Raw genomic sequence first — 25,364 nt, 5'->3', positions numbered from 1 at the left:
AGAATTGTAAAGGAAGGGAGCAGAAGCCAGAATAAGTTGGAAGGAGGAAGAAGAATACAAACTGGCAGGTGATAGGTGAGACCAGGAGAGCGGGAAGGTGGGTGGGTAGGGATGGGGGATGAAGGGCTGGGTGCAGATAGGAAGAAGCAGTAAAAGGCTGAAAAAGATATGAAGAGGGCACGAGATTTCCAGCATCTGTAGAATCTCTTGTGCTCTTGTTTCCATGAGACCTTTGCTGGTCACAGAGCTGTGGAATGGCTTAAACCAGACTCTAATTAATCTGGATGTCTTGAGGGAGTTTTGTGTGGCAGTGATTGTTCAAAGTAAGTCTATTATCAAAGTACATACTGTTGAGTCCTACTGATGGGTTTGGCCCAAAACATTGACTGTACTCTTCCATAGATGCTGCCTGCCCTGCTGAGTTCCTCCAGCATTTTGTATGTGTGTGTTGCTTACATTTCCAGCATCTGCAAATTTTTCTCTTGTTTGTACTGTGTATGTCACCATATACAATCCTGAGATTCATTTTCTTGCGGGCATACTTAAATCCAATAACCATAATAGAATCAATGAAAGACCGCACTAATGGGGGGGGGGGGGAACCAGTGCCCAAAAGACAACAAACTGTGCAAAAACAAAAAGAAAGAAAAAAAATAATAAATATCGAAAACATGAGATGAAGAATCAGTGAGATTGAGTCCATAGATTGTGGGAATAGTTCAGTGATGGGGCAAGTGAAGTTAGTAAAGTTATCTCCTGTGGCTCAGAAGCCTGATGATTGAGGGGTAGTAACTGTTCTTGAACCCAGTGGAGTTTTGTCTCTTGTACCATCTTCCAGAGAGCATGTCCCAGGTGGTGGGATCCCTGATGATGGATGCTGCTTTCCTGCGACAACCTTCTGTGTCGATGTGCTCAATGGTAGGGAGGGCTTTACCCATGATAAACTGGGCCATATCTACCACTTTTTGTAGGATTTTTCTCTTCAAGGGCATTGGTGTTTCCATACCAGGCTGCAACATAGCCAGTCATTATACTCTCCACTGCACAGCCATAGAAGCTTGTCATGCTGAATCTTTGCAGACTCCTAAGGAAGTAGAGGCACTGCAATGCTTTCTTTATAAATGCACTTGTGTGCTGGGCCCAGGACAGGTCCTCTGAAATGATAACACTGAGAAATTTAGTTGCTGACCCTCTCCACCACTGATCCCTTAATGAAGTTGGGTCATGGACCTTAGGTTTCCTCCTCAAGTCAGTAATCAGCTCCTTGGTCTTTCTGACATTGAGTAAGAGGTGGTAGCTGTGGCACCACTCAACCAGATTTTCACTCTCACTCCAATATTTAATAGAATGATGCACCTTTTAAATGACTCTTTAAAATTATATAACTCAGCTATGAATTTCACTGGAATAATATTGGACAAAATTTCACCTTAAGCCATGTTAAGTGATTTTTTTTTTAGCAATGATAACCAAAGACTGCCAAAGACATTTTGAATACATGTGGAGGCTGACTCATTGGCTTATCTTTTAGAGACATGTCTTGCATTACAGAGACCCAGGTTCAATTCTGGCCTTTGCTGCTGTATGCGTGAAGCTTGCACGGTCTCCCTATTACTGCATGGGTTTGCATAGATGTTTCCATTTCCTCCTCTATCCAAAATGTATCCAGGTTAGTAGGCTCATTGACTGCTGTAAGTAGGAGGTGGTAGAAGTTGGGAAGAGGTGATGAGAATGAAAATAGATTAATTTAGTGTTAATGGGTGATTGGTGGTCAACACAGACTTGGTGGTTATGAGGGTCTGATTGTGCTGAATCTCTGACTTTGACTCTTTGAAAAGGGAGAATTCCAGTGCACATGTCCAGTGTAGTGTAGAAAATGGGCTTCACTGGCAGTGCAATAAAAATCAAAGATGGGCCAGAGGCACAGAGTAAAAAGTGGTAGAGATTTCATTGGGTTGTAGGACTGTAGGAAATCTAATAAGGCAATTTGAGAACAAGGTTGGCAGTTTTAAAATTACATTTTAGACGAATATTTGTTGGTTTGCTGAAAGGTATGGGCAGTGATGTGTGAAAGAGTTGAAGCTTGTGGAAGCTGGAGGTGCAAATGCTGATCAGCAAAGTATTTTTTTCAAAGTTATTAAAGATCTTGATTAGCAAAAGAACCATCAGGTTAATATAGATAAAACAAAGGCTCTCCTCTGGCACCCATACCTATGAATCCTCCTCAATATCTGTGTAAGCCACCTTGGCCACTATCTAACTCTCCACCTAGAGATGCAGTTGGTGTCTTGTGCAATCCTGAGCTGAGGATTTATTCTCCATATCCATCACCAGGGTTTGTTTCCCTCATAAATGGCGAATCTATCCTGGGGCTAACACAATAAGGACGAAGGCATGTCAGAGAGTCCTGTTAAAGATTCTTGGCTTGAAACGTTGACTGTTTACTCTGTTTTTCTGTAGATGCTCTCTGGCCTGCTGAGTTCCTCCAGCATTTTGTGTTTTTCTTGGATTTCCAGCCTCTGCAGATTCTCTCATCTTTATGTCCAAGACTCTACTTTGTTAGGTGCTTGAGGAGATGCAGTATGACACTAAATGCTCTCTTTACAAATTTCTATAGATGTATGGTGGAGAGCATTCTGACAGGTTACATCACAGCCCAGTATGGAGTTTCCAATGCACAAAATTGCAAGAGGCTGCAGAAGGTTGTAGGCTCAGACTGTTCCATTAAGGGTCCAATCCTCTCCACCACCTCAAGTACATCTTCAAGCAAGTGTCTCCAGAAGGCAGCATCCATCATTAAGATCACTCTCAATCAGGAACATGCCCTCTTCACATTACTACCATCAGGGAGGAGGTTCAGGAGCCTGAAGACCCACACTCTATGATTTGAGAAACAACTTGTTTCCCCTCCTTCCATCAATGACTAAATAGTGCGTGAACACTGCCTCGTTATTCCTTTTGCAGTATTTATTTATTTTAGTAATTTATAATTGTTTTTGTACTGCTGTAAAACAACAAATTTCGGATAATTTAAGACTGATAATAAATCTGATTTTGTTATTTTAAGGCCTGTAGGATTTTAGATGATGCATACACTCAGTGGCCACTTTATTAGGTTCCTCCTATACCCAATAATTGTATGTTCTTGATCTTCTGCTGCTGTAGTCCATCCACTTCAAGGCTCGATGTGTTGTGTATTGAGAGTTGCTCTTCTGCATGCCACTGTTGTAATATGTGGTTATTTGTGTTAATTGTTGCTCTACTTTCCCGCAGTGCACTGTGTACAAAGTTAGGCAGAGAGTTAAACACCTTCTTAAAAATCACCTGAGCCAGAAGCTTTCTTTGGGGTTTTCAGTTAGAAATTTTTGAAACTGCAGAGAGGTAAGTAAAACACGTATTGAATTCAATACAGAATTGTCACGTGGCTGAATACACTAATATTATCTATTATTCTTGTGATCAGTGTTAAACAAGGTAATACACACGTGCACCATTCTATAGGTTTGTTGTGAACTCAAACAAACTCATAGCACACCAATGGCTTAATAGCAATGAATAATAAATGTAAAACTTCCTTCAAAGTACATCTACTCAATATTTACCAATCTTAAGAAAGCAGAAGACTTCCAGGTATTGCTGTTTCAGGGGCAAATAGATGGAGACGGATGCCTTTCTACCGTGCTCAAGTTGAAATCCAAAGTAACCCATGTAGGAAATGATGCAAGAAAAATGCAACTTACAAACAAGAAGTGATGTTTGTACAAAACAAACTGCATATAAAACGAATGTCCTCTCTAGAGACTGAACGGTTGCCTTCCTGTCAGCTTGAACCGGTCTGGCCATTCTCCGCTGACCTCTTTCATTAACAAGGTATTTTTGCCCACAGAGCTGCAGTTCACTGGATGTTTATTTTGTGTTTTTTTTTGCACCATTCTGTGTAAATTCTCAAGATTAATGTGTGTGGAAAAACCCCATTTGGTACCAACAGTTATTCTACAGTCAAAGTCACTTAGATTATTTATCTTACTCATCCTGATGTTTGGTTTGGAAAAACAACTACCTCTTGACCATGCCTGCGTGCTTTTATACGTTGAGTTGCTGCCATGTGATTGGCTGATTAGATGTATGCCTTAACAAGCAGGTGTACCTAATAAAGTGGCTGTTGAGTGTTTTGCATAATTCAAACATGGGATTATCAATCTAATTAACGCTGCTGGTATAACATTTGTGAACAGACTGCAACTATTCTATAGCATTTATAGTATTTTTCCTGTTCCGCAGTAAGTCAATAAACCATCCTTGCAAATATTTTTCACTTTTTAAAAAAAGTTTCCATGGCAGCTTCCCTTTTCAATTCTGAAAATAGAAAAGGAAAAGTGGAAGCCCACTGGAAGCCCAAGAAGAGTTTCTTCATTAACTGGCCTATAGTTTCCTCTCTTCTGCATCTCCCTTCTTGAAGAGCGGACTGACATTTGCAGTTTTCCATTCTTCCGAAGCCATTCCAGAACCTAGTGATTCTTGAAAGATCGTTACTAATTCGCCCGCAATCTCTTCAGCCACCTCTTTCAGAACCAGGTGTCTCGTCCACCTTCAGACCTTTTTGTTTCATTTGGATATACAGTATCAATTGATTATTACATTAAAGCAGCAATTCTTTTACTGAGGACCATTGAAAGTCACTTGGAATATCTTTTATTTGAATGTCTTCCTCATTCTAGATGTCAGGTACCTATAACATAATCTACATTTCTCTTGTCTTTGTTTACTCTTGAAGAAATTCAAGGAGCTTGCTCAAGCAAGTTTATCCTTTTTGTTATTTGTCATTGGTTATTCTCTAACATACTGCAGCTTTTTGGGTGCATTTTCTCTTTGTTTGTTCTTGGGAAGTAGAAGGAAGTGTTCAGCCCTAGGGCTCTTTCTGTTTCTGTTAAGGTGTTTGACCCACATTTCTGAACACCATCTCTTTCCATGATTGTGCAATATTTTATTGCTGGTTGCCTGCTGTGTACCACAAATATTTCTAAATGTGCTTCTGCTGTGCATTTCTTTCAGAATGCCTGTCTGCAACCCATACAGGCATGAAAGTGTTTTAGTTCTTTGATTTGTAGTTTTACATTTTCAGAACACCAAGAAACGTTAAATAATGTGGTTTCCTGATTTAATGTCCACCAGATCTCTCTCTCTGGTGAATACCAAAGAGGAGTAGTACTGTAGATCTTCTTGCCATTAACCATTGTGCCCTATAATTTTTACTTTGAACATCCTATCCAAACAATTTTAAAGTATTGCACATTTTAGATGTGACTACCATCTTCTTTTGCAATGTTTCATACTTATTCCATTGTCTTTCCTTTGTGTTCTGCACCTTTTACAGGGTTATGCCCTCCTCTGTTACTCCTATATTTAATCACTATATTTAATTTTAAACTGAATATATTTTTCTCAATCACTGATTATATTCTCAATCTCTGAATATAATTTTTAAGTATGATAATTACTACATTATTTGCCACTGCAGTGGTACATTTAGTTTTGAGTTTCTGCTACTGACTCTAATTTCAACTAAATTAGACTGGACTTGGTTATGTTTATATTGCTCTCAAATATTTGCCTAAACAATAGAATAGTATCCTTATTATCTTACAACTGATCTAATCTGATTAATTCTTCTTTAGTATGTTCAGTGGAGTATTAATACCACTCTTGCTGGGAAAGTAGTCCAGTACATATTTTAGGAATTCTATTCCAATAGCTGGTCTCTCTTTAAAGTAGGGAACATTCAAATGATCTTTATTTGTTCTTGTGTGTTTGTTCTGTATTTCCTGAATTATTTTGGATAGATGTTCCTTCCATTTTTTTTTAGGTCTCTGCTGACCATTGCTCACATTCTGATATGCCCATTGTTTGAATTTATGAACAAGGAATTTTTTTCTGTTTTCCTAGTGGCTAAGACAGAATTTTTTTTAACTGCCAAGATAATAAGTATAACTACACCAATCAACTCTCTCCCCACCCCCACCACACTAACTTTTCCTTTTTTTTACCCTGTAAACTTTAATTTGTAGTTCGGCTCTTTAACCATATCCCAGTAATTCCTATTAGATCTGGTTCCTACTAATATCCCATAGTTTCTAATGGCAATGGATTGTTTTGATGTGGTGATTATTTTAAACTTTTTGTGTAGCTTTTCCACTCACTTGATTCTTACAGGCTTTGTTTGCATTCCTATTTCCTATTCACGGCCTTGTTTGGTCTGCACATGATACCTTGTCTTGATTTGTTGTATTTTAACCTTATTTAATTTATTTAAATCCTGCTCTCCATCTTCTGTTTTCAATTCTTTGTCAAAGTTTTATTCAGTTTTTCTGGCAAGACATTATTTCTGTCATATTTCAATGAGTTTGTTGGTTTCTTGCTCACATTTTTTTCTTAAACGGAATTAGTCACTGACATGTTGTGAAATTTGTTTTCAGACCATGAAACACAGGAGCAGTATTGGGCCATTCACAGTGCAATGTATAAAAAAATTGCTGTAAATTGCATTAAGAATATATTTTAAAAAATGAAAAAATGGAGGAAGTCTTATGGGGAAGGGGAAGTAGCTGTTTCTAAAACGTTGAGTGTGCATCTTCATGCTCCTGTAGCACCTCATTAATGCTAGTAATGAGAAGACGGAATGTCTTGGTGACAATTCTGCATGATCGGTGCCATCTTTTTTGGAGAATTGCCTTTTGAAGATGGTGGGGAGGCTAGCGTCCATGATGGAGTTGGCTGAATTTAGAATCTTCTGTTGTTTTTTCCGATCCTGTGCACTGGTGCCCATACCAGATGGTGATGCAACCAGTCAGAATGGTCTCTGTGATACCTCTGTATAAATTTGCTAGTGTCTCCCCGGGTGCTTCCAGCGACTTGAGGATGGGTTAGTACAGTATGTGTGGGCATGCTTTGTTGGTGTTGGAAGTGCGATGACACTTATGGGCTGCCCCCTGCACATACCCAAAAGAAGAGATGCATTTCACTGTGTGTTTTGGTGTACATGTGAGAAAGTTAATCTTTAGCCAAGTCATTTGTTAAGGCAAGATAATACCTAGCACTATCTTTTCCAAATTATTTTCTGTAGCTCATGGTGTTCTTTCATTTGCCATTCATTTGATAACAAACACTTATCATGATTAGTTAACTTCAGCATTCTCTGTCATTAGAACTGTCTTTCCACTTCCGCTGCCTCATTTGCAACAATTCCTGACCTTCTCCCCTTTCATTCACAGTGAATTGATTTTGTATTTTGGTTGTTCTTTTTATTCTTGCCCTAACAGGTTTGAAGTGCTCTTTTTTTTTTGCTGCTGTGCAAGAGTGAAATCTGCAAATCCTTTCTTCTCCAGTCCCAATTATACACGGCTCCCTAAAGGTCTGCCTCTTATTCTGAGCTCTTCTTTTCTCTGGAGTGTAACTCTGATTCAGATGAAATTAGATGACAATTCTTCCCTTATTGGATAGTTTTTTTTTTCTCTCTTCCGAACAATACTTTAGCTATCAGAATGTAGTACAAAGTAACATGTATATTAAAATTTTTATTCTTTGAAAAACAAATGCTCACTGCTGTTTTACAAACAGATCTTTTAAAGTTCTTAAGGAACATTTCCCTCTATTACACAAATTTTAATTGAGAGAGATTTGGCATACACATCCAACCTAAGAATTACTATTATCACCTATGGTTTCAGTGTCCAAGAATAGTAATCAAGACACATAGAGTACTTGTTCGTCTCTGACTGTGTTGATAAGCTTAGACCTTGTCCCTAGTAAACCTTTACTCCCAAGTAATAAATCTCTTCTAACCTTTATCTGATTAGGTTTTATAAATGTTCCCATATGAGTATTTGCCTTTGACAAGAATTTTTTTTTGGGAAGAATTATAGAATATTTACAACCCTGTATCGTACCATGAGTAAAATGCAAAGACTCCCCCCCCCCCCCCTTACAACAGTTCAGCTTGTATTATACAGCTGATAATTAAGGTAAACAAAAATCAAAAAGCTGGGAATCTGAAATAAAAGCAAAACTTGCTGGAAGCTCTTCAGCAGGTCAGGCAGCACATGTAAAAAAAAAACAAGGAAATGAATAACATTTCTTTCTCTTGTCTCCCAATCTTCCCATTCACTTGTTGGTCCTAATGAAAGGTCTGACATATGAAACATCAACAGTTCCTCTTTTCATGGATGCTGCTTTACCTGTTGAAAGTTTACAGCATTTGGTGTTGATGACACAAACGATGGCATATTTTCTGTCCTTCCAACTTAAAAATGCAATTTTTATTAGAAAATGATGACTCTTAAATTGGGTAATCTAAGATTAAATGGAGGTAAACTATTTTTCATATCCTTCTGGTCTTCCAGTCAGTACAGATTGGTAAATCTCCATAGGAGCTGTGTACTTAGCCCCCTGCACTATATACCTATGATGGTGTGGCTAAGTACAGCCACTATGCCATCTTTAGGTTTGCTGATGACACCAAATCAAAGGTGGTAATGAATCTGTGTATAGGAGGGAGTTTGAAATTCTGGCTGAGTGATGCCACAACAACAACCTATCACTCAACATCAGCAAAACCAGAGAGTTAATTATTGACTACAGGAAGAAGTCAAAGGTCCATGAGCCAATTCTTATTAGGGGATTAGAGGTGGAGAGGGTTAGTTCCTTGTTATCAGAGGATTTGTCCTAGGAGTAGCACGCAAGTGCCATCGAAAGAAGGCATGCTGGCATTTCTATAAGTGGAGACCGGTTGCATTACAGTCTGGGGTGGAAACACCAATGCCCATGAATGGAAAAGTCTACAGAAAGTGGTAGATACAGGAAAAGCCCTCCAGCCTGATTCGGGAACAGTTGCCACCCAACAATCATCCGGCATCTGAACTCCAAACTGATTCCACAACCTACAAACCCACTTTCAAGGACTCGACAATTAATTTTCTCAGTATTATTTAACACTTATATGCACAATCTGTCTTTTATGTTTTGTTGTATAGTTTTCTATAAATTCTTTTGTATTTTTTTATTTTTCTGTAAATATTTGAGAAAATTAATCTCAAGGTAGCGTACAGTGATATTTATTTTGATTAAAGTATGTACCTTGATTTTGACTTAGAAGCTGATTTGTACTGTAGACTAACTGGATGGTCCATTGGAAAACTGCAGTAGCCCCTCTATTTCCTCAGCAAGGTGTGTTTGAAATGTGACAGAATCTTCTTGGCTGTGCTGAACGATCCATACTAAAAATTTTTGATGCTTTATTGAAAAATTGGAACTAAAGCCATTTTAATGCAACATTTTGGAATCATTTTGATAACTGCACAGGATTTATTGTTCTTACTGCACTGGATTAAGTGGAAATTATTCATGTGGGATGGGGGAACGGAGTTCCTACGGATTAGAAAAGTAACAAATGCCACTATGAAAGCTGGCAATGACCTCCCCTTGGATATAACAAGTTGTACATTAGCAGGGATGAACTTTGCAGATTTGTTTGTCACAACTAGCTGAAACATATTAGCTTCAGAGTCTGGCTGTGTACTTGCCTGAGTTCTGGACCCCAGCTCCTGCTCTACACCCAGCCTGTGCTCCAAACAGATTTCACAGCACGTGTCCTTTGGTGCATTAGAAATTAATGAGTGCACCTCTACAATTAAGCAGCTCCATGAATTTGAGACGTGTACATTATGTGTAAGTTGGTGGATAATGAGGACACTGTATGTGCCTTAAATTGAGCTCATAAAGTAATTATGATGCACAAGGTAAGCTGGGAATTTGGCAGTTTTTTTTAAAGAGGTGTTTGTACCAGTGACATCCCAATCTGTTGTGTTTTCATATTTTTAGAAAAGTGCACCTCAGCTTCCCAGTAATGTTGTTGCAGTGGTGACTCATGAAAGGAAATAGTTCTAGAGGTTTCAGCAACCCTTTAATACTTGGCAATTAGCAAACCATGTCACAATAATCAGTCATGGGTGACATCCATTTTATTTGATGAACTTTCTTTACCCCTTTTATTTACACTGTAAAAAAAAATCTGTTGCCGTCATCCCCTTTGCACCATACACAATTCATACCCTGACAGTAGTTCCTCAATTTGTATTCTGATTTAAGACTTGGAGAATAGCCATGAATTAAACATTGTTTAGAACTGATAGTTCAATAAGGCTAGTTTATAGTTAGAAACAATACTTGCAAGTACAAATTTATGAAAACAGCGAATGCTGGAAAAATGCAAAAAAAAAGAGTTGTTGATTAATTAGTGAACCAATCTGTTTCCTTTGGCAGTTTTGAAATGAAATCAAAGTTAGAGTAAACTCCATTTCAAAACTTCAAGGTCTTCTAATATTTGTAGTTATTTTAATTTTTGTTATATTCACATTATCAAACATCCATGTAAATAAAAAGTCTTTTCTGTCAAACTAACTGTACTTTTACTAAATTGCCTGTTCAGTTTTAAATTATTTCTTTACTTCTAATTTAGTGTTTCTCAGCCTTTTTTTGCACAGTAAGTTGGGTTACTGTGTTTTCTTTTGAACAGCCAAGGTGCAGTTTACTTTTTGGAGTTCAGCAGATCTGGGTCAAATTGATCTGACAGGTGATGTGTGCTAATTACAAAAACTAAGACTTCCTGTGGGTTGAATGACATAATAATTTCTTGACTGGGTTGGAGTGCAACTCCAAGGTTATTTCATATCTGGTTTGTATTTGTGTATTTAAGAGAAGTTTTACAGAATTTCAATTTTTACGTAATCTATTTAAAAATACAGATTGAACATGGAGTGCTCATTTTGATAACTCTTATTGCTTCCCCATTCATTTGAATTACAAAATCATAATTTCATTTAAAGTTCAGAATTGTTTAATTTCCTAAAGTTGCAACAGTTCGTAACTTGCAATATTTTCACAATTCCAAAATCTGTTTGAAATCTGTCTCCTGTTTATCCTTTCGAACTACAAATATTTATGCACCTTTCCTGATCTCTCAACTAGTGGTATGGCATTAACTTTTGTTAGGTTATCTTTTTATTGTGACATTTTATGTTAAGTTTATTATGAGAGACCACAGTGTTAATGGAAATCTTGAATCCGAGTGTCAGTAAGCTATTCAGCTGTATGAAGGTGTTTGAATTTGCCGTTTCATTATGTATACCATTCCAGGAAAAATGTGCCTGCTCACCAGAAATAGACCAATTTCCCCCTCTCCAGGGAACTTCATTGAGACCATCTGTAATCCACTGCTGTCACTCAGTTTTGGATCAGTGACCTCTGTTCAGAACTTCATCTACAATTGGCCAGAAGGGAAATGGTTGCCTGTTTTTAATTACAAATTTAACTGTAGATAATTCAATGACGGGTCAATAAAACTGCAAAAGGAAAGGGAGCAAGATTGGTTCCTACAAATGTCATGCTTCACAATAAGTGCTTTGCAAAATGAGTCATGTAACTTTTATTTATCGATATTTGCAAGAAGACCTATAAGGTGTCCCAAAACATTTTGCAGCTAATTTAGCACATTTGAGGCATCATAAACATGTGCTGCCAATTTCATAAAAGTTCCACAAACATCAATGAAAGGATGAGCATACAGTGGCATGCAAAAGTTTGGGCACCCCTGGTCAAAATTTCTGTTACTATGAATAGCAAAGTGAGTAAAAGATGACCTGATTTCCTAAAGGCATACAGTTAAAATTGGCACATTTCTTTAATATTTTAAGCAAGGTTACTTTTTTATTTCCATCTTTTACAGTTTCAAAATAACAAAAAAAGGAAAAGAAACCAAAGCAAAAGTTTGGGCACCCTGCATGGTCAGTACCTAGTAACACTAGGCAAGCATCACAGCTTGTAAATGTTTTCTGTCGCCAGCTAAGAGTCTTTCAATTCTTGTTTGGGGGATTTTCGCCCATTCTTCCATGCAAAAGGCTTCTAGTTCTGTGAGATTCTTGGACCGTCTTGCACACACTGCTCTTTTGAGGTCTATCCACAGATCTTTGATGTTTAGGTCGGGGGCCATGGCAGAACCTTCAGCTTGCACCTCTTAAGGTGGTCCATTGTGGATTTTGAGGTGAGTTTAGGATCATTATCCTGTTGTAGAAGGTGCCCTCTTTTCATCTTCAGCTTTTTTACAGATTGCGTGATGTTTGCTTCCAGAATTTGCTGGTATTTAATTAAATTCATTCTTCCCTCTACTAGTGAAATGTTCCCCGTGCCACTGACTGCAACACAAGCCCTAAGCATGATCGATCCACTCCCGTGTTTAACAGTTGGAGAGGTGTTCTTTTCATAAAATTCTGCACCCTTTTTTCTCCAAACGTACCTTTGCTCATTGCGGCCAAAAAGTTCTATTTTAACTTCATTAGTCCACAGGACTTGTTTCCAAAATGCATCAGACTTGTTTTGATATTCCTTTGCAAACTTCTGACACTGAATTTTGTGAGTACACAGGAAAGGTTTCTGATGACTCTTCCATGAAGGTCATATTTGTGCAGGTGTCGCTGCACAGTAGCACAGTGCACACCACTCCAGAGGCTGCTAAACCTTCCTGAAGGTCTTTTGCAGTCAAACGGGTTTTTGATTTGCCTTTCTAGCAATCCTACGAGCAGTTGTCTCGGAAAGTTTTCTTGGTCTTCCAGACCTCAACTTGACCTCCACCGTTCCTGTTAACTGCCATTTCTTAATTACATTACGAACTGAGGAAACAGCTGCCTGAAAAAGCTTTGCTATCTTATAGCCTTCTCCTGCTTTGTGGGCATAATTTATTTTAATTTTCAGAGTGCTAGGCAGCTGCTTAGAGGAGCCCATGGCTATTGATTGTTGGGACAAGGTTTGAGGAGTAAGAGTATTTATAAAGCTTTGATATTTGCTTCAGCTGGCCTTTCCTAATGATGACTGAACAAGCCATAGCCCTAACAAGCTAATTAAGGTCTGAAACCTTGGTAAAAGTTATCTGAGAGCTCAAATCTCTTGGGATGCCCAAACTTTTGCATGGTGCTCCTTTTTATCCCACTCTAAAATTGTACAAAACAAGAATACTACATTAACCTTACTTAAAATATTGAAAGTAATGTTTCATCTTTAACTTTGACTTTTGGAAATCAGTTCATTTTCTACTCACATAACTATTCACAGTAACAGAAATTTTGACCAGGGGTGCCCAAACTTTTGCATGCCACTGTAGATGGCTCAATTATATTAGCAGTTCATAAAGTCAAATTAAATTTTATTATCAAAGTACATATGTTACCATATTCTATATTTCAGGCATTTACAGGAAAATAGAGATAAAATAGAATTCATGGAAACCTCTATACATAAAAAAGACCACCAAGCCAATATGCTAAAGAAGATGAACTGTGCAAATCAACAAAAATAACACTTAGAGCATAGAGGTGTAAATATTGGGTAAGGCACCAGGAGGATTTCCTTGAATAATATTGTGTTTTTTTTTTGCATTCACCTGAGGGGATTAGGGCTTCACATTGAGACATATCAGGTGATATTGCACTCCCTGCAGTATTGATTAGATTGCTTGCTTGCCCATTTCTGGAGTAAGGTTTTGTTCAGTAGTCCTTTGACTTGATTGGCAGTCTTGTTGAGTTTTTAAAAATTGTGCTGCTTGGATTCCGCATTAATTCACTGTAGCCTTTTCCTCACTTTGAAAAATTTATGTGATTCTCTGTACTAGTAAGAATGTTTTTACTATCGCAACTACTTCAGTTTGCATTGTACTTCAATTATAATATTAACTGCTCTATATGCTTGATTCATAGCTAAAGCTGTTTTAAGCTGCTAATTAAGATGACAGCTTCCATTTATCTTTATAAATTGAATTGCTAAGGTTTTGTATTAACTCCTACTTTGTATAATCATATTGCAAGGCACTTTAGAATCGTATTCAAAATATACAAAATCAATATCCAGTTAACTTTTCTCACAAGCAGCAGTCTTGCAGATACTGCTGCAGAATACTTGAGGTACAAGATAGCTGCCCATGTTGTTTCCACGAGTGGCAGATCTTTCTATTGCTTTATTTAGCAAGGTGGTGCTGTCTATTATTACATTTACTCCTCAGTACTAATTCTATACAAGAACAAAACAAGCAATTGGATATTAATCTTAAATTCATCTGTTTTATGATGCCCGTTCCTGCCAAGTAGTTATTTCTCCATGTCACACATTTAATATGTGCCTGTATCGACAATGATCTATTATGTTTTGTGAGAAATGTTAAACAAACCTTAAATGGTTTGCAGTTTTGGTTACATTGACATAGTTATTTAAGGACATTTGTGATTAATAGCTTGAATAATTTGAAACAGTTTAATTGTAACTTTCACAGCAAAATTCTGGAGTGTTTTGAAACTCCATGTTTGCTGAAACAATTGCCAGTTAAAATCTACTTTTAATTGCAAATCTTTTGCTCTCAGTTGAATAGTTTATTTCAGTGATCAGTGGCTTGTGTTGTCCTATTTATTCCTTGTACACTATTTTTATATTCCATCACTCTTCCTAAAGATGTCTTGAGGTTTCAGTAGGCCTAATTCACAAGTTTATAACTCCTTTTCTTTTCAGAACACATGGTGAATCAGGCTTTATTCTGATCTCTTTGTAACATTTATATTACTCGTCTTGCTTCAGGGGATAATTGATACCTGACCAAACAGTTTGAAGCATTATGCAGTCTGAAACCATTAATCCATAATAGTATTATGAATAATGATCTTAGCGATTGGCAACAGTTCACAAGCAAAACGTGTGAAATCCCGTCTGTATTTTCATGCTGCCTTCTCCATTCTACGAGGTATTCATTTCAGATTTTTTCATTGGACAATTTAACTTAATACAAAATGTAAATTACATTGTGCATTTGATTGTACATATGAAATAGCTGCACTGCCATTATTTTACAGACACCCATAATAATTTGTTAGAGTTTTGTTGGGTGTTGGCTTACATATACTTACAACACAGTTTTAATCCTGATTGCTGTAGATTTCTGCCTGGATCTAGGTTGACAAGTGCCTTTTTGTGCGTCTATTTAACATGGTGGAATAGGCACTCATTGAGCCACTAAGAGAAATGCTATCTATTTAGTACTCAACAACTTTAAGTCTGTGGACTAATTTCCATGCTAGTGCTTACTAGGTTGGAATGGATGACATCATTTGATGCACATCTGATGCAAATGTCACTTCAGCTATTTAAGCCAGTAACTGGCTGTTCTCATATTTTACTCCATGGTGAGTTAGATTTTCAAATGCACAGCACAGAAATAAATAAGTGCGATGTGATCTAATTTCTAACCTGATGTTTACGCATGCAGGTGAGACCAGGACTGGAGGCCTTATTTAATAAAATTAAAGAAAGAATCATGGAAACATTCATCAGATCAAGCAGCATTTGTGGACATAAAAACTGAGTTGATTTTTAAAGTCAATAACCTTTCTTCAGAGATTTAAATGTAAGATGGTCTGCAAATGAATTTTGTAGGGAATTTACAAAAATTATGAATAAATGGGAGGACAAGCTAGATGATGGGTGAGCCTCAATGACAGACTTGGTGCCAGAGACTTGGTCATTGTGGCTTCCCCTGGTAGATTGATCTCTTTTCCTCCTCAACACCCAACAGTAAAAAAAAAAGTCGTAAACCTATGGCCACAGGGGTACTCTGCACTAGCTGCCTATTTCTTTTCCCTTTCCTGGCAGTCGCCTAGGTACCTACCTCCTGCAACTTGGGGGGGGGGGGGGGTGACTACCTCTCTGTAGCTCCTATCTATCACCTCCTTATTCTCCCGTATGAGCCAAAGGTCATATCCAACTTGATACATTTTGTGCAGATGTAGTTAAGAGGGAGACTGGAGATCTCCCAGAGTTCCCACATCTCACAAAAAACATGCAACTATTCTCAGTGTGCTAATTAATACTAATAGAGAAAGTAAGAGGAAAAAAATCTTGCTAGAAACTTGCTTGGAACATCTTCTTGTGCTTGCCCAAGTCTGTTGAGCCAAAGCCTCCACTCTAATACTACCCCACTCCAACAATGTCCCTAATGTATTTGCCCCTACCACCGCCTGGTAGGGTGTTCTACAGACCTACCACTTTCTCCGTTAAAGAAAACGTACCTCTGACATCACTCCCTCTTTACTTTTCTCCCAACACTTAAAGTTATGCCCTCTTGTATTAGTCTTAACTCTCTGGGGGGAGGGGGGAGTGCTGGCTGTCCATCCTATTTATACCTTTTATCTTGTACATCTCTACCAAGTCACCTCTCAACCGCATTCTCTCCAAAGCCCTAGCTTACTCAGCCTTTCCACATAAGGCATGCTCTGTGGTCCGGGCAGCATCCTGGTAAGCGGTCTCTGCCTGAAACATCGACTGTTTATTGAGCCCCTCCAGCACGTTGTGGGTATTGCTCTAGATTTTCAGCATCTGGACTACCTTATATCCTGGTAAATCTCTTCTGCACTCTTTCTTCCTCCATATTCTTTCTAAATGAGGCAATTAGAAATGAATACAACATATATGTGTGCGTGTGTGTGTGAAGTGCAGCAATCTCTTCCCTTGCTTCCCACAGTAACATCATCTCTGGTTCTGTCCAGCCCCAAGGACTTTCAAAAGGTTTTAGCACATCCTCCTTAATGTCAATGTGTTCTAGTATATCAGCCTGCTTTATGCTGTCCTCACATTCATCAGTGTCCCTCTCACTGTAAAGTATTCTTTAAGGATCATCACTACCTCCTCCAACACTCACCCTTACTCTGTTCTTCACAACCATGTAGAACACCTTTGGCTCTTACTTAGTTGTACTCACCAAGGCCTTCTCATGACCCCTTCTAAATCTAAGTCCATTCCTGACAAACTTGTAACTCTTCAGAGCCCTGTCTGATCGTTGCTTCCTAAACCTTACATGCGATTCTTTCTTCTTGATTAGATCCTTCAATGGGACAAAACTATCCAGAATCTCTGGATATGAGGAGAGATTTAGTTCTCTGGGACTAAATGCTCTAAATTCAGAAGAATGAGAGAGGATCTCATAGAAACACAAAATGGAGAAAGGGATTGATAAGTTGCTTATAGTGGTAGGTAAGACTAGAATAGTTGTCTCCAGTGGTAGGTGAGACTAGAACTAGGGGATATATTCAGGGTAGTAGATTGAGGATGGAGATGAGGAGAAACTGTTTTTCCTGGTGAATAGTGAATCTGTAGGATTCTCCACCCTTGGAAGCATTAGAAGCTACCTCATTAAATCAGAATCTGGTTCAATATCATCGGCATATGTCATGAAATTTGTTGTCTTTGCAGCAGCAGTACAATGCAATACATCTTTCTTCTTCAGCTGTTCATCAATTTTCAATGATGACTGAGGCCTGGGCGGGGTTGTATGGGAGAGCAGCAGTTGCCCAAGCTGCAAGTCTCTCCTTTCCACGGCACTGATGTTGTCCAAGGGAAGGGCATTAGGACCCATAAAACTTGGCACTGGTGTCATCACAGAGCAATGTGTGGTTAAGTGCCTTGCTCAAGGACACAACATGCTACCTCAGCTACGGCTCGAACTAGCGACCTTCAGATTACTAGACAGACGCCTTAGCCACTTGACCATGCCAATAGAGGAAAAAGAGCAGAATCATAGTAAGAATATAAATAGTTAATTAAGTAGTGCAAAACTAAAAATAATGTAGTGAGGTAATGTTCACAGGTTCAGTGTTCATTCAGAAATCGGATGGCAGAGCCGAAGAAGCCTTCCCTGAATGATTGGGTGGGTGCCTTCAGGCTCCTGTGTCTCCTTTCTGATGGCAGCAGTGGGAACAGGGTATGTCCTGGGTGATGGGGGTCCTCAATGATTGATACCACTTTTTTGAGGTATCACTCCTTGAAGATGTCCTGGATACTACAGAGGCTAGTTCCCGTGATGGAGCTGACTAAGTTTATAATACTGCAGCTTATAACAATGCAGTCACCCTCCCATGTCAGACAGTGATGGAGCGAGTTAGTGATCTCCACAGTACATCTGTACAAATTTGCAAGTGTCTTTGACATACTAAATCTCCTTAAACTCCTAATGAAATATAGTCGCTGGTATGCCTTCTTTGTCGATGCATCAAAATGTTGGGCCCAGGAAAGATCCTCAGAGATGTTGACACTCAGGAACAAAATTGTTCATTCTTTTTATTCCTGATTCTTTGGAGTGTGTTCCCTCATCTTACCCTTTTCTGAAGTCTACAATCAGTTGCATCTGACTGACATTGAGTGCAAGGTTGTTGCTGTGACACCACTCAACTAAGGCACAGTTAGAATTTTTTCTGTTTAGTAGGGGACTTGAGGGTTGCCGTGCACAGTCAGGTAGGTGGAGCTGAGTCCACAGCCAGATCATTCATAACCTTATTGAAACAGTAAGAGAATGAAGTGCCACAATTGTAGACATCTGCAGTAAGGTGATATTGAGGTAGATTGTGCTCAATAGTCTTATATTGGAGACCCACTTATCTCCTCTCATCATTCAGTGCATTATATCACTGCAAAAGATGCATATTCATAGTTGCTGAGTTTAATTAATGATTTGCAATCAAATATATTAAAATACAGTCTCATTAGAAAGACTGTCTTTAAGTTTATGATCAAATAATAGCTAAGCAATTTCTCTTTTGAAGTTTCAATTGCTCAGTATCTTTCTTTCCAGAGTCTTTAAAACTTTCATTCACAATGAGGCATTCATTTCGTTGATCATTCACTTGACTTGATCCAGCACCAATACCATTGCCTAATGAATCAATATAGATTCCAGAGCAAAGGAAATAAATAGTATTAAAAAAGCAGTCATACCAAAGGTACAAATGGAAGAGAATTGAAAGTGAACCTACCCAAAGAAAGGACATTTTTGCTTAAAATCACCTTACCATTTCCTCCCACAAAATCTTCTATGTAAGTGGTACAGCAAATTATCTTATGAGAGAACACATTCATCCATGTTAATTGATAGAATTATTTGGGTTATGAAAGGAAAGCTTTGACTGATGATGGGAAAGGGTGTGTAGGAATTGGGGCTAGCGTATTTTAACCACTGATTAAAATGGTTAATCAGTGTTAATCAAATTATCTTTCTCAAATCCTTGCACTGCGTTCTTTAATCTCTCGTCTGACGTTGCACTTTTTTGTTTGAACTATGTTTACCAATTACCTCCAAAACTAATTACCTACAATTAAGTTTTAAATGAAAAAAAGATGGCAGGTGTTGTGATATGAACAAAAGCACCAGGGTGATACTGAAGCGAGGGGATGTAGGAGTGTTTATTCAACAAAATGAGCAGCAGGCATCATAGTGAGACAGTCTGGGAGGAAGTGACCTCCCAACCCAATATTACATGACAATTTTATATGCTAAAGATCAAAGGTAACAGCAGGACAATTCTACATTTGCAATGCATCTGCAATGCTCCCTTTTGAATTATATATAGTTTTCACACCTCCTTCTTTGCACCCACACTCCAGACACCCAAAATGAATGTTAATCAGCATTGTCTGGTTTGCAATCAACTCCAGTTTACAGTTCCAGGAAAACTATTGTTTATGGCTGCATTTTAAATTTAGTCTACAATCCATGTTCATGTCTAAAGATTGGTTGCTGGTGAAATTAATGTTTGCTATATATCCTAACTCCAGAATACACCCTTACATCTGGTATTGCTTCATTTAAATTCAAGAGAGTAGAAAGGAAATGCAACAATCAAAGTTCCCTCATTCATCTTCCTCATTTTACACTCCAAACAATTCTGCTGTGGTCAACTAAGATTCATTTATCTCAGGCAGTACTTAAAATCAATTTTGCCATCTTGTGGCAACCTTTGTCTTAAGTCTATGTAGTCTCACCACCCCTCGCCCTCCTTAAAATACTGTGTTTTAAAATTTGTAAACACTAGAGATTCTGGAGATGCTGGAAATCCAGAGCAATGAACACAAAATACTGGAGTAACTAAGCAGGGTCTTGGCCCGAAATGTAAACTGTTTATCCTGCTCCAGAAATGCCGCCTGACCTACTGAGTTCCCCCTGAAGTTTGTGTGTGTTCCTCTGGACTTCCAGCATCTGCAGAGTCTCTTGTGTTAATCTGGTGGAGCTTGTTGATTTGAAGCACTGCAAGTTTGCTCAGTTGTATCAAGTGCCACTTCTGAACTGATTAAAATCATGAATCAATAGAAGTTGAAATTTATTACTGAGATGAAGGCGAGTGAGTACCTTAGTCATTGTACCATTAGATTGATCCTGAAATTGTTGTATCAGGAATGGACATTAATATCCACATTAATATCTGTTTAATATTTGTTACAAACTGGAGAAAATCTGCAAATGCTGGAAATCCAAGCAACACACACACACACACACATTGCTGGAGGAACTCAACAGGCCAGGCAGCATCTGTGGAAAAGAATATAGTCAATGTTTTGGGCCGAGGTCATTCATCAAGACTGAAGAAGGGTCTCAGCCTGAAACGTCAACGATACTCTTTTCCACAGATGCAGCCTGGCCTGCTGAGTTCTTCCAGCATTTTGTGTGTGGTAGTTTAATATTTGTTGCTTGGTCTTTGCTTATTTTCCTGAAGTGTTAACTCTCTGCAGTGTCCAAAGCTGACTGATATCCATCAATTATTTTCATATTCTGAACATTTTACGGGGGTGGGAGAGCTTTGTATTTAATAGGAGACTTTTTTTTCCAATTTTGGAAGTAGTAGACTTTTTTTTATTTTTGGGTCAGTAAATCTTTTAATTAAACATTTTTCACCAAATTGTTTTGAGTGTGTGCAAATACCTGTAATAATAGAATAATTTTGTTCATCATTTTGGAAATTGGGTTCAAGTAGAGCTGTCGGTTTTTGGTCAGCAACTATGATACAACTTTACAAATATTTTAAGTTGCTTTTGATTTAGATTTTTAAGAAGTCAAAATGCACTCAGAAAACGACTTGAATTCTGAGTTGTATTTTATTTAATTCATCCAAAAACATTTTAAAACTGGTTTGTTATACAGATCTGCATTTGATATTGACTGGATAACAACAATATAAAACTGTAGGTTAAAATCAAGGTATTTTCTAAATATTTTTCATCATCCTTGCACTTTTTATTGGCCTGGTAACCTGAATTAATATTTGTGTATTCATTTCTTTTTCTTTTGATATGTGTACAAGGAACAAATCAATTTGTAATTAATTGTTATTTTATTTGTTATATAGCTTTATGCCAGTTCTTACAGGCTTCTAAAGGCAGAGATGGTGCTGGGCGAGTCAGTTCAAGTGCAAATGAAGGTAAAATCCCTTCTGATGGTCCTATGTCATCCTTGTGACTCTAGTGACCTTTTGATCTTTTAACTTTCCAGTTCCTTCTTTTCACAGCTATGTTGCTTAGCAGGTGACGGGATTGTATTTTGGGCTTCTCGCCTCGATACAGCTTTTGGAGCAGCTTTTTTTCCTAATTCTGTGGTGTTTTCTTTAAGCTTCTTCCTCTTCTGAAAAGATGCAGCCTCTCTGTGTGTGTTTTTCCTCTTTATCTTGTGCACAAAAGAACAGCAAGCATTCAGAGCTGTTTCTGATAAACAAAATCTAACAGATAGCAGGACTGCTTGTAATTTCCTTTATTTGACTAAAAGTAGCAATTTCCTTCCCAATTGAAATAGTTTAAGAAATCCATCTTTTGATATTACCATTTACTTGTTAGGCAATTTGATTAATCAGAAATGTTTTTTTTTCCCCAAGCACAATCCTGATTCATACTCAGATTTTTTTTCTGAGAACAGATAAATAATTACATGAAATGGCTCATTAAACACAGTTGTGCAATGATCTTTTTGCCCTTTTCCGTTAATTGAAGCAATCAAAGTCAGAATGAAACTCAAATGTTTTGATAGAATTGTGAAAGATCCATACATTTCCCTTTTTCTAAAAAAACAGATTTTTGGCCATAATAATTTACATTGTTGTCTAAATGCATTTGTGCAATCTTGACCACTATATGAGCAGCGCTTCCTGAATTCTGCTTTTAGTAGGATGACCTTGATTTGAGTAATTCTGTCCTTTCTTGGATTTTGGTCACTGCTGTGTTCTTGTTCAGGTTGGAAAACTTTTTAATCAATGCATGTGTGTGTTTTTTTCTTTGTTTCAGGTGAAAATTATGAACAGAGCCCTTTGCGCAGAACTTTTAAATCTAAAGTGTTGGCTCATTATCCAGAAAATGTGGAATGGAACCCCTTTGATCAGGATGCTGTTGGGATGGTTAGTATGCCTAACATGTTCTGTGAAACTGGTCTAAATCCAAACAAACAAAGATTTCTTTTTTTCTCTGGAAAATCAATAGATCCCCTTGTCTATTTTTCATCCAGAATTTATTCATTTATTCTTTGGAAAGCAGCTCGGAATAGGCCCTTCCGGCTCTTTGAGCCAAGCCACCCAGCAACCCCTGATTTAACCCTAGCCTAATCATGGGACGGTATACAGTGACCAGTTAACCTACTAACCACTGTATCTTTGGACTGTGGGAGGAAACTGGAGCACCCAGAGAAAACCCACGCACAGCCTCCTTACAGATGATGTCGGAATTGAACTCAGAACTCTGACAGCCCGAGCTGCAAGAGCATCACGCTAACCACTACACTACCATGGCAGCTGCAAGTCTGGGTGGTAATTGGGAGGGGGGCAAATTCATCTGGTGAGTTTCAGATTTGGCTATGTCTTCAAGTGAAAGCTTGAACTGAAAATGAATGCAACCACAAGTGGAAAGAAAAATCGGACATTGACTCATTTTGGGCAACAGTGTAAATCCACATCATCTACTATTGCAATTAGCAGTAGAACTGGAGCTGGGGTTGGGAGGAGTGTGTGGGATAGAGTAGATGAACTAAATTACCCCTCAGTTATTTTGACATACAGATTAGTACGTTGAATGTACTTCTAGTTAAAGTTTTATTCTCAAGTGCAGCAGTGGGATGCAACTCTGGTCTCTTAGCAGCCTAACTACATTTTAATTACTCATTTGTAGCATTTTCTTGGTAATCTGGGTAGATAATGGAAATATCCATGAGGTTAGGCTTGCCTTCTGTAATTCTCAAGATCACGATTTTGAGATTTGGGACCCTGACAAAGGGTGACGACACCACTGAAGCATGGGCCAGTAGTTCTGGAGAATTTCCCCTTATCGTGCTCTGCAGATATCAATAGAAGAGCGACTTCTTCAGAAGCCGACGTGTGAGGCATCTGTATTGGATAATGCGCCTGAAAGGAAAATCCAAGCTTTTTGTCACTTCGAAACAACCCTGCTTATGTGGTGAAATATGCATTGACCTTGAATGTAATCTCCATTGAAGGAGATGGATTCTAACCCAATGCTTGCAAAAGGGTTCTTGAGGCAGAAAAATCCATCCATTTTCCCTCTGTTTGTATTCAGTCTACTAATGTAATATTGGTTGTCTTTATGTTATCAGAAAGATACGGCACAGAACTAGGCTCCTTTGGCCCATTTTTTTCATGCTAGCATGATGCCTTATGGCAACCCCATGCCCATCAATGCCTTTATTATTTGAATGCCTGTCCAAACACTGTAATTGTAGCAGTTAAGTCCAGTAATTCTGCCTAATGTTAAATGGAGCGACTTGATGCAATTGTGCTATTAAAAGGTAGGAGATAATAGGTAATTCAAATTAAGCAGATTAACTAATCTATTTGTAGTTGAGGATTCACTAGTATTGGACAGAGTTTATCTGTACATCTGACCCACAAAAGGTGCTCCCTTGAGGATGCTTGCCTCACATGGATTAAATTTTTATCTCCTATATTTTTGAAGTCTGGATAGACAGGCTGATGAGATATTTAAAAAATAAACTTGCATGAAATATTTCCAGTAAGTTGAATCAATTAAATGTTTTATTTTACTCATCTAATTTGTGTAAGCAGTGAGTAAAAATCTAAATTTTCCAAATACTGGAAATCTCAAATGGAAACAAATGTATTGGAAACAGGGCATGACAGACAGCATTTAGAAGAGAAGTAATCAGATAATATTTCAGGTTAATGACCTCAGTACCTTCGTGGGCCCTTTTGCCTCAGGGTCATTGACCTGAAACACTGACTCTGTATCAGCATTCATTGGATATTATCTGATTTTATTTCTGTGAACAACTTGTTTTCAAACCCCTTTCCTGACTGCTCTGAACCTAAATATGTAAATTTGAGGCATATTCGGCTTCTCTTTCAGAATATTTACTTGAATTTCAGCCTCTGATTTGGCACTAACTCAGTTTTTTTTTGAGAGTTGGATTTTAGGCTCAGATATCCAAACTAGGAAGTATAAATCAAAATATTTAATTCATTTGCAGTATTATGAGTGTGAAGCGAGGGTTGAAAAAAATTGAAAGTTTAAAAAAAACAAACCTATGATTATTTATAAAGCAGAAAGAAATCAGGTTAAATTTTTATGATCAGGGTTACTTGGATTTATCATTCCATTAAAAGTTCATTTATGCCTGAATGCATTATCTTCACATTTTGTAGCATGATTGGCGATCTTGCACAGATATCAATGTCTGGTCTCTCAAGCGGAGCAGTGTTTGTGGAGGAGTGGAACAATTCAGATGGCATGTGTGGGTTATAGCAGTAATCATGGTGTATGTAATCAGCCTTTAGTATATGGACCAATAAATATTGCCTTTCCCACCCACTTAAAACTGTGTGTATAAAGCACGGCTGATGATTATTATAGGAATGAACTGATAATTCAATTTTGGTTATCTAATTACTGTACTGTTGTAAAACAGAATATTCAATGGGGTAGTGGAGTTCTTAATGAATAAAGAAGTATCTAAGTTGAAGTTTTACGAAAGAGGACTTGACAAAATTCTTCCTTTAAAATCAGATTTAGAAATCTTAGTGTTGTGTGAAACCAATTGACATAAAAATTAGAGTTCCAGTCATTTTTGTGAACTTGAAGGCCAGCTTCCAAGAGCTTCTGGTGAATTTACAACTTGACTGATTTAGTATACTGAATTATATTGACTCTTGATATCTTTGGTCTTGTTGTAGTCTTTACAAACATGTGAACATGGCAGTTTGGAGCAGACATAGGGGAATACTCCGAGGAACCTACTCCACCATTCAATAAAATGGCGTTTGATCTGATTGTAACACCAGCTCTGCATTCCCCCAGTTTCCTTCCTCATCCTTGAAATCCCCTATTTACCAGGAATATGTCCAATGTTGTAGCCTTCTAGACTCCATTTAATTCTTTAACTTTTAAGCAGCTGGCTTTTGTTTTTTTTTTGTCTAATTCAAACAGGTCATTTCTGCTTATCATCAATTTGTAGA

General features: G+C 37.9%; 1 protein-coding gene across 1 annotated transcript in view; it reads left to right on the top strand.

Moving 5' to 3' along the window:
• The window catches only part of dennd5a (DENN/MADD domain containing 5A), a 154,771-nt gene that overhangs the window by 44,475 nt on the left and 84,932 nt on the right, over window positions 1-25,364 (top strand). Inside the window, exons 2-3 of the mRNA XM_059975868.1 lie at window positions 21,249-21,320; window positions 22,174-22,283. Of these exons, the coding sequence (XP_059831851.1) occupies window positions 21,249-21,320; window positions 22,174-22,283 (182 nt within the window). The remainder of the gene's footprint in view (window positions 1-21,248; window positions 21,321-22,173; window positions 22,284-25,364) is intronic.

This window comes from Hypanus sabinus, chromosome 7, assembly GCF_030144855.1.
Source record: "Hypanus sabinus isolate sHypSab1 chromosome 7, sHypSab1.hap1, whole genome shotgun sequence".
In the NCBI taxonomy this organism is placed as follows: Eukaryota; Metazoa; Chordata; class Chondrichthyes; order Myliobatiformes; family Dasyatidae; genus Hypanus; species Hypanus sabinus.
This window is presented reverse-complemented; position numbering and strand designations above follow the sequence as displayed.